Source organism: Carassius gibelio, chromosome B22, assembly GCF_023724105.1.
Source record: "Carassius gibelio isolate Cgi1373 ecotype wild population from Czech Republic chromosome B22, carGib1.2-hapl.c, whole genome shotgun sequence".
NCBI classification, from domain to species: Eukaryota; Metazoa; Chordata; class Actinopteri; order Cypriniformes; family Cyprinidae; genus Carassius; species Carassius gibelio.
In genome coordinates, this window is record NC_068417.1 from 10,047,014 (window position 1) to 10,056,978 (window position 9,965).

Consider the following 9,965-nt stretch of genomic DNA (forward strand, 5'->3'; position numbering starts at 1 on the left):
GGAGAGCTGCTGGCACCAGGAATTCAGATTGTTGGATGTTAGACAGCAGAGCATTCTTCCTAGATCCTAGCTGGCCCGCTCACACTGCCCATTGGTCTGGGGATGAAAACCTGAAGACAGACTCGCAGAGGCCCCAATCTGCCTACAAAATTCCCTCCAGTACCGGGAGACGAACTGGGGACCCCTATCTGAAACCACATCCACCGGCAACCCATGGAGACGGAAGACGTGATCCACCACCAGTTGGGCGATCTCCCAGGCGGAGGGCAGCTTGGGCAGGGGGATGAAATTAACTGCTTTGGAAAAGCGATCCACCACAGTGAGAATCACAGTGTTACCCTTCGACAGTGAAAGCCCAGAGGAAAAAATCAAGGGCGATGTGTGACCAAGGGCGGGAAGGGATAGGGAGAGCATTAAATAGACCATCAGGAGGGCGATTGACAGGCTTACATTGGGCACATGTGGGGCAGGCCAACACAAACGGTCTAACATCTGCGGCCATAGCAGGCCACCAGAAGCGTTGTCGGATGGCAGACAACATTCTCTGAATACTTGGATGGCAGACTAACCTGGATGCGTGACCCCACTCAAAGACCTCAATGCACAGCGCTGCCGGCACCGGCAACCTGCCCACTAGGCACTCTCCTGGCACCTGCACCCCTCGACCGGCCTCCTCTACCTGTTGCTCGATACCCCACGAAAGAGCCCCGACCACCACCCCCTCAGGAAGGATGGCCTCGGCCACAAACTCCCTCCCTCGGGCCTCGAACAGGCGAGAGAGGGCATCGTATTTGGTGTTCTTAGATCCCGGCCGGTACCAGAGGGGGAAGTTGAATCTGGCAAAGAAGAGCGCCCAGCCTCTTGGCCGAACGGATGTATTCCAGGTTCTTGTGATCCGTCCAGACCAAGAGGGGCTGCACCGACCCCTCCAACCAGTGACGCCACTCACCCAAGGCCAATCGTACCGCCATTAGCTCTCTATTGCCGATGTCGTAGTTATGTTCTGCAGGGCTGAGACAACGAGAGAAGAACGCAAACGGGTGGACCTTCCCGTCACAGAGGGAATGCTGATATAGAACTGCGCCAACCCCAACATCCGAAGCATCAACCTCGACAATGAACTGGGCCTCAGGATCTGGTACCAACAGAACAGGTGCAGAGACAAAACGGGACTTTAAAATGTCAACGGCTACCTGCTCCTCCCGGTTCCATCTGAAGGACACCTTAGTGGAGGTTAAGGCTGTGACCGGTGCAGCAATCTGACCAAAATTCCTGATGTATTGATGGTAGAAGTTGGCAAAACCCAGGAAACGCTGCAGAGCCTTATGGGAATCAGGGACCGGTCACTGGGCGACATCTTCTATCTTAGCGGGATCAGGCTTGATCCCTCCTGTAAAAATAACGTGGATAAAAGGAATGTAAAAGACTCAGCATGGAATTCGCAATATTCTGCCTTGAAGACTTGTTTTCTAGCAACCAGTGGAGAACCCGTCTGACATGCTGAATGTGTAATTGGAGAGAGGGGGAGAAAATCAAGATATCATCCAAATACACAAAGACAAATTGATTAATTATGTCACCCAACATGCTGTTGACGAGTCCCTGGAAAACGGCTGGAGCATTGGTAAGACCAAACGGAAGAACCAAGTACTCGTAGTGTCCCAAAGGGGTGTTAAACACAGTCTTCCACTCATCCCCCTCCTGAATGCGCACCAAGTTGTAGGCGTTGTGCACATCTAACTTGTTGAAGACCCGAGCTCCCTGCAACAATTCAAAAGCAGAAGACATTAAAGGTATGGGGTACCTGTTCTTTATTGTAATGTCATTCAAACCTCTGTAATCAATACAGGGGCGCAGGGAGCCGTCCTTCTTCTGCAGATGAATAACGTTCCACAGTTTAGCTCGTAGGGTCGAGGAATGCCGGCACCCGAGTGAGAGAATGAGAGGTCGAAGCAGATGAGACAGAGCAGATGAGTAACGTTCATCAGTTTAGCTCATTTGACAGCAGAGACCGGGCACTGCGTTCGTGAGAACAGGACACTGAAGCCTGAAGACAAGACACGACAAGGTGAGTACACAGACCAGCTAGTAGATCAGAGCTATTGGTACGAGTTACAACAGTCTGACAATGGACATAGAAACACAGGGAATTATTAAGGGAAGAAATGAGAAGAAATGGAGATCAGGTGGCAAACAATTAAGGTAACAACGGAGAAACAAGGAGGGCAGGGGGAAACTCAAATCAAACAGACAGACGCGGTGAGCTATCCAAACACACAACACATATTCAAAATGCAAGTGATTAGCCCCGAGACCCGACACTTTTCTCATGTCAATTCAACAAAGGTTTGTTTGGGTGTTTTTCAAAAATCTTTCATAAATAAAGTTAGTATTCCAAATGTAATAAATCAATGAGGCTTTAAGGTCTGAATGATAATGGATTTTATTGATATACATATGGAAAACGTTATAGTAAAGTGAGATCTTAGAGAAAGAGGCTATAATCAATAAAACAGTTCGAAGTGGATTTAAAAAAATACGTCTCACCCTGCAAATGGCAAAGAGAGATATGTTTTCATGTGCTTTCATGTGTTCAGCCAGTAGAGGAGCATCACTGTCTTATCAAATATGAGAGATTCAATTGTACATATAAAAAAGCATGTTATATTAAGTGTGAGCAAAGCAATCTTGGTAATTTCCAATATTTATCAATATTTTGAGCGTTAATGTGAGAATGTGTTGCTGTTTGTTATCAAATCATCTTCTAATGGGGAAATGAGCTGTCAATCAATACCAGCAGATTAATATAAAAAGTCATTTAAGATTAATAAATGATTAAAATGGTAATATTAGAAATTACATCATGATCTAGGTTTCTTATGTGAGAAAACGTGCTCGATCTTGTTCAGCTCTTCCAGATCTGATGTCATAAACCAGAAGAACAACAGCAGCCACAGCAGCCACGCCCACCAGAGCAGTTACGACCAATCGGAACACAGCTTCAGTAGACCCACAACAGTGTTCAGAGTCTGAGGAATAAAAACATCAAACTGCTCAGTCAATAAACGTTAATATCAGCACCAACATCAACTAATATCAGCTCTGCTGTACCTGAACATGGTTGACAGAGTTTGCTGATGTCCAGATGTGTGGTCTGGTTTGTGATGGGATTGTTGATCACACAGCTGTAGCTGTTTTTCTCCTGATATTCCACCTCCAGAGGTAGAGAGAGACTGATGCTGAGATCAGACACACTTATGCTGGACAATAAACTGTTTCCTTTGTACCAGGAGAGAGTCACATGACCCACATTCACCATTGAGCACAGAAATGAACATTTGGTCTTTGATGATACTGATGATGAAGAACAGTCTCTGCTAATGACAGGTACAGGTGGACTAGCTTGAAAACATCAGAGAATAAAGATAAATAAGGGTAATATTAAAGACAATAAGGAATAAACAACAACAATTTCTGCAATTTCACAAATGCTGTACTCATTAAAATAAATAATAAAGCTGTAACAAATTAAACTCACCATACACTGTAAGACTGAATTTCCAGTATTTGACCTCTCTGTAGGTCTGCAGTTCATAAAGCCCAGAGTGTGCATTTCTGATGTCTGTGATGGTCAGAGATCCAGTTTTTCTGTCCAGCTTCAGTCTGTCTCTGAATCTCCCATCATTATAATCAAATATAGTAATGTGGTCAGCCTTTACATTGATATGAGCTATTAAAGAGTTGATGAACACCCACTGAATCACATCTTCCTCTAATCCAGTAATATCAGAGTTTAGAGTGACTGAATCCCCCTCCAACACTGACACTGACTTCACTGCATCTGTAACACCTGAAGAACAAACAGAAACAACATGGGGTGTGGATTAATAATCTCAATGCTGTGGGATTAAAACATAAAATAGGTGTATTTAATCCAGAGATTTAACCCACCATAGACTTTAAGAGTGAAAATCATCATCATACGTGTGGTATGTAGTTCATAAAGTCCAGCATGTTCAGTTCTGGTGTTTGTGATGGTCAGAGATCCAGTTTGATCGTCCAGCTTCAGTCTGTTTCTGAATCTCCCATCAAGAACATCATCATACACAGAGAATCTGTCAGGCAATACATCAGCTATTATGGTGTTTTTATTTCCAAATGTCCACTGAATCAGATCATCAGTCTGTATTTCAGTAAGACCAGCGTTTAGAGTGACTGAACCTCCCTCCATCACTGACACTGACATCCGTGCATTTGCAATGCCTGGAAAACAAACACAAAACAGATTATAATCTTTAAATAACTCTATTGTGATTTACTGAAATAGTTTGCTATTTTTAATTCATTATTTTATTATTTTTTATTTCATTAGATTTAATTTTTTGCATTTTTGTTTTCATTTATACAGAATGGTATAAAGAGTAGAAATGAAGTGAAATGGGAGAAAGACAGAAAGGAAGACAAGCACAACTGCTCAGTGTGGCAGACCGAGGATATCGACTCTAATAAAAAATCAAACGGGTAAAACACATATTCACCACCATTGACAGTGAGAATGAAACTCTTGACCACACTGTTGATCTGAAGTTTATAACGTCCAGAATGTTTCATTTTGATGTCCGTGATGGTCAGAGATCCAGTTTCATGATCCAGCTTCAGTCTGTTGCTGAATTTCCCTTTGTTATTAGTGTAGACTTTAGTCACTTCGCTGATTAAAGCTATTATAACATCTTTAAACAACCACTGAATCAGACCATCATCTTCTCTTATTTGAGTAAGACCAGAGTTCAGAGTGACTGAATCTCCCTCCGTCACTGACACTGACTTCATTTCATCACCAAACACTTGAAGAACAAACACAAACAGGGTTTTAGTAAACAAAAGCTTACATTCGAAACAAATAATATCATAAAACAGCACAAGCAAAATGGCGTGTGGATGAATACTTGTATCTTTGTGACGATTAAACAATAAAACATTTAAAACAATTATATAACTCACCATAGACAGTGAGAAAGAAAACCTTCTTCATACAGTTGATGTGTAGTTGATAACGTCCAGCATCTTTAGTTGTGATGTTCATGATGGTCAGAGATCCAGTTTGATCGTCCAGCTTCAGTCTGTTTCTGAATCTCCCATCAAGAACATCTTCATATACAGAGATGCTGTCGGCCCGTTTATTGATTTCAGCTAGTAAAGTGTTTTCATGATAACACACCCACAGAATCAGACTATCATCCGTTATTTTAGTAAGACCAGAGTTTAGAATGAATGAATCTCCCTCCATCACGGACACTGGTGTCAGAATATCACCCAACTCACCTGGAGAGTTTATCACAGATTAAAGCTTTAAAATCACTAGATCTTGATTTAATGAAGCGTTACTAAAGTACTTTTAATAATTAACCAGAACTGAAGCCGTAAAAACACATTTCAAACTCACCATCCAGACGCCAGAAACACAAACAGAACAAGACTAATCTGAGAAACATGTTCTTCATCGGTTCTCTGAAAAACCCACAACAGTGATGCTTAAAATGTCTGAAAACACTTACAACTAAGCTTTGATATGTATCTGGATGTTACCCCAGTCAGTGTTTCCGCTCACATGTCCATCTCCTTTATCGTCATGAAAATCAACGAGCTTTTGCTGATCTTACATTTTCACATTAATTCTGGGCCTGATTGAAGATTAATAGCAGAAGAGTGGCTGAGTTACACAAGGACACTCTAGCTCAGCCAAAAGCGTGTTTGCACGTGTTCAGTGTTTATAAAGCTTACAAACGGTTTATCAAACTAGCGCTAAGACTACAGTGGTTCCCACTTTGGCGGTCCAAAATTAAGAGCTCCAACACATTTTCAGTGTCCAACTTGAACAAAGTATTTCAGAGTCAGAGTATATCTTTGCACTGACTTGACACTGACCTGTTTCCAGAAAAATGCTGGAAATTATGCTAATATGGAAATAATGTGTAACTGGCACATGTTGCGTATCCCAAATGCATGTTAAACTCACAGCAGAGATGGAGTTCACTGGATTCACTGTGAACTGATACGAAGATGTTAACTTCCTGTTGCATGAAATCAATATCACATTTGCAATCATGCTGATATTCTAGAAAACAGCACTGTCGCTCGCATGATATTCATTATCAAATGATATAAATACAAAAGTTTTATATATGTTTAAATATAAAAGATCATATTTAATATGACAAAGTCATTTCAGGGTGATTTAAATGCCACTGATAATAGGTTAAATCACGCAGTGAAAGCATGCACATGCACGAGGTTATCGTACTAGAAGGGAAAAACCGCTTCACCCACAAACTATTAACACATACTAACATACAACAGAAGCTGTTTATCTACCTAACAGATCAAACCACGTTACTGTACAGATAAAAGAGAGGAAAACCACTGCAAAGTCCATTTGACTCAAAAACCAGTGAATCACATTTATAATGTTTTCTTGTGTTGTACAATGAGTGTAAATGAATGAAAACATTAAGTAAACTGTAAATGTAATTGTTCGTTTTGAAAAAATCACATTTGATTACCTGAGACTTTTGCCTTGACGGATGCACTGCTGAAAGGAGAAACATTCACAGACTGAGATGATGTTCAGTTATTAGCATTCTGTGGTATATTAAACTGGCATCACATCACAAAAGAATCACACATAGTATGCATCAAACGTCACACCACATTAGCTGTGAAAAAATCTGATCACAACAGGTTTAACAAGCAATCAAGCGTTTTTGAAATCATCTTTTAGAGTGGAAATTAACATTGATACCAGGAGGTGAATATATAAAGCCATTATAAATAAATGGAGATTCAATTATTTACATGTCAATCACTGAAATCACATTATCATATGTGCTTAATATTATTCAGTCCTGGATCTGATGTCACGAACAAGGACAGTAGCCACGCCCACCCGAGCAAAGAGGACCAATCGGATCACAGCTTCACCAAATCTGAGGAATAAAAACATCAAACTGAGATCAGCTCTGTCAATAAACATTAATATCAGCACCAACATCAACTAATATCAGCTCTGCTGTACCTGTACATGTGTGACAGAGCTGAGTGATGTCCAGATGTGTGGTCTGGTTTGTGATGGGATTGTTGATCACACAGCTGTAGCTGTTTTTCTCCTGATATTCCACCTCCAGAGGTAGAGAGAGACTGATGCTGAGATCAGACACACTGATGCTGGACAATAAACTGTTTCCTTTGTACCAGGAGAGAGTCACATGACTCACATTCACCACTGAACACAACAGTGAACAATTCTGCTGTGATGATGATGATGAATATTGTGAAGTGTTTCTGCTGATGACAGGAACAGGTAGATGAGCTGGAAACATGAGAGAATAAAGAGAAATGAGGATGAATGAAGATGTTCAAGCAGAGCATTTCACAACATCTGATATACGGTAGAAAGTTAAACAAATTTAGGTGGAATAATTGTAAAGAAAAAAAGAATAAAACAACAACTAAATATGATGAGTTTCTATTATCAGCAATAATTAATAGAACACAAGAAAAAGATCATTAACTCACTGTAGACATTGAGATGAAAAGAAGGCCTGCTCCAAGTGTTGTACTCTAGTTCATATTCTCCAGTGTGTTGAGTTGTGATGTTTGTGATGGTCAGAGATCCAGTTTGATCGTCCAGCTTCAGTCTGTCTCTGAATCTCCCATCAAGAACATCATCATACACAGAGAATCTGCTCTCTGGTATATTGATTTCAGCTATTAAATTGTCTTTATTTATAAACCACCACTGAATCCAGTCATCATTCAGATAAGTACGACCACTGTGTAGAGTGACTGAATCTCCCTCCATCGCTGACTTCTTTGTATCGGTCTCAACAAACCTTTCTGTAGTGCACAGAGTTTGTCACAGTATATAGTTATACAATAATTAAAGCCTTCACTGAAATACGTTTAATCATGTAAGCACATGTGAGGATAAATGAAGAGTGAGTAACAGTATTTTATTAGTCACTGACTGAATGCATTTACTGAGACTCAGTGAGGCATCGCCACACGAAATAAAACGAATGAAGTAGAAGTGAAAAGTGAATGTGAAACATTGATGAATCTGACTGTTATTTTATGTGTGTGATATTCATTAACTGAGAAACCAAAATTCCCTTGTGGTCATTGTTATAAAGAAGTAAAACTTTCTTGTTAGTGTAAAAAGTCTTTGCATTGCCCTAAATGTGTATTAGTAGCACAAATAAGTTTAATTGTGACTCACCGTAGACAGAAACATCGAACATCGAATTGTATTTAATCTCTAAATCCCTGCTGTTGGTGACGGTCACTTCATAAAGTCCAGAGTCTAATATTCTGCTTTCGGTGATGGTCAGAGATACAGTCTGGTGATCCAGCTTCAGTCTGTCTCTGAATCTCACATCAGGATTATCAAGTATACTTTTGGTCACTCTGTTGATTATAGCTATAGTAGACCTGTCATTTCCAAACGTCCACACTATGTCATCATCTGTCTGTATTTCAGTGAGACCAGAGTTAAGAGTGATCGACTCTCCCTCGTTCACTGAGATGCTCACTTTAAAACCAAACACACCTGTGGGACACAACGGAAGCAAGCCGGTATTTGTCTTGATAATTGTATGTTTGTAATTTGGAATAAAAGTTGATTTGTGCTCCACACAACATCATACACAGAAAACATATACTTCAGATGAGAACATTTAGAGCCGATTACATTTCAGGGAGGTTGCATCAGTGACAGGAGATGATTGTTTTCAATATTGGTCTCTGTGCTTTCTGCTGATTTGAAGAAGTGCATGTAAAACACTGGACTGCACTCAGCTCCATGACAGTATATGTCCTCTCTGACCAAAAGTTTCATCACATTACTGATTTCAAAATACAGCACAAGGTCTGAGTGTCTAAACTAGGGCTTCACGAGATGGAAATTAGCCAACACTGAAGAATTAGTCATCATATTTCAGAAAAATACAGCTGAATAGCTACTAAATATCTGTGTAGTTTTTAAAAGCATGTCACATAACTTGAGTTTTTTGTGAATACTAAATTGATGTGACTAATCTAACTAGTCATGTAGCAAAAGAGAAACATTTTTTTATTTTAACTCACCAATCAGATTCCACAAAAACAACAAAAGTAACTTGACAAACATTTTCTTCATTGGTTCACTGAAAAGCCCGCAATGGCAACCCTTGAAATGTTTGAAACACTGAGATTGATCTGAAACACGAGTGTGATATTTATCTTGTGTGTGAATCCACCCCTAACCTCAAGCACAGTTTATGCTCATTCGTCCATCCTCTTTTGTATAGGGAAAATAAATAGGGTTTTGCTGATGCTTCATTTCAAAACCAGGGAAAGGCAAAGTTCAGAAAATCAGCAAACAGTCTGACAGATGCAAGGCACAACATACAAGCAGTGAACAAAGTTTAAGTCAAGCAAATAACAAAAGCAAAAAAGACCTCTAGCACTAGCTTGCTCTGTACCTTTTCTATTCTATCCATTTTCTTCTTATTATATAATAAAAAAACGTGCTATTGTGTCCTGCGTTTAAGCTAACTGAGACTTGTTATAGCACTTGTATATCATTTCTCTTTTTTTTGCACATTTTTATTGCTTCCATTGTTGTTCTAAAAGAAAGGCATTTGGGTGAATCTTACAATAGCAATCAAGAACATGTCTAAGTCATAATTCATGTGTTTCTTTGGGGTGTCCCTCAGGGTTGTTGTTTAGGACCACTGTCGTTCTTTTTCTGCGAAAAATGTATTTGGGTCAAGAATACATCTAAGCCTTTTTTATCTATAATACATTTTTTTTATTATTTAAATGACGTGACATACAGCCAAGTTTGGCAACCCATACTCAGAATTCGTGCTCTGCATTTAACCCATCCGAAGTGCACACACATACAGCAGTGAACACACACACACACA

At 40.1% G+C, this 9,965-nt stretch overlaps 2 protein-coding genes across 32 annotated transcripts in view; both read right to left on the reverse strand.

Moving 5' to 3' along the window:
• LOC127987304 (uncharacterized) overlaps positions 1–6,966 on the reverse strand; it is a 232,118-nt gene extending 225,152 nt beyond the window's left edge. For 20 of the 31 annotated variants that reach the window (XR_008161162.1, XR_008161159.1, XR_008161161.1 and 17 more), the window contains exons 1-4: positions 5,444–6,030; positions 5,002–5,322; positions 4,539–4,844; positions 3,952–4,263 (exon numbers count right to left, since the gene is read on the reverse strand). Coding sequence is in view for 20 of the 31 variants with exons in the window: in XM_052589573.1 (XP_052445533.1) it covers positions 3,952–4,263; positions 4,539–4,844; positions 5,002–5,322; positions 5,444–5,501 (997 nt within the window). In the remaining 11 variants the exon portion in view is untranslated. Of the gene's footprint in view, positions 1–3,220; positions 3,399–3,538; positions 3,851–3,951; positions 4,264–4,538; positions 4,845–5,001; positions 6,031–6,560 lie in introns of those variants that run through there. The other 11 variants (XM_052589576.1, XM_052589570.1, XM_052589568.1 and 8 more) reach the window with 9 other exon arrangements.
• Positions 6,433–9,375, reverse strand: LOC127987323 (CD48 antigen). Its single transcript, XM_052589604.1, has 6 exons — positions 9,142–9,375; positions 8,276–8,605; positions 7,573–7,893; positions 7,073–7,366; positions 6,944–6,983; positions 6,433–6,589 (listed from the first exon to the last, which is right to left on the reverse strand). Exons 1-5 carry the CDS (start codon positions 9,191–9,193, stop codon positions 6,967–6,969), a joined length of 1,014 nt encoding a protein of 337 aa, XP_052445564.1. The 5' UTR covers positions 9,194–9,375; the 3' UTR covers positions 6,433–6,589; positions 6,944–6,966.
• Positions 9,376–9,965: the final 590 nt, after the last annotated feature.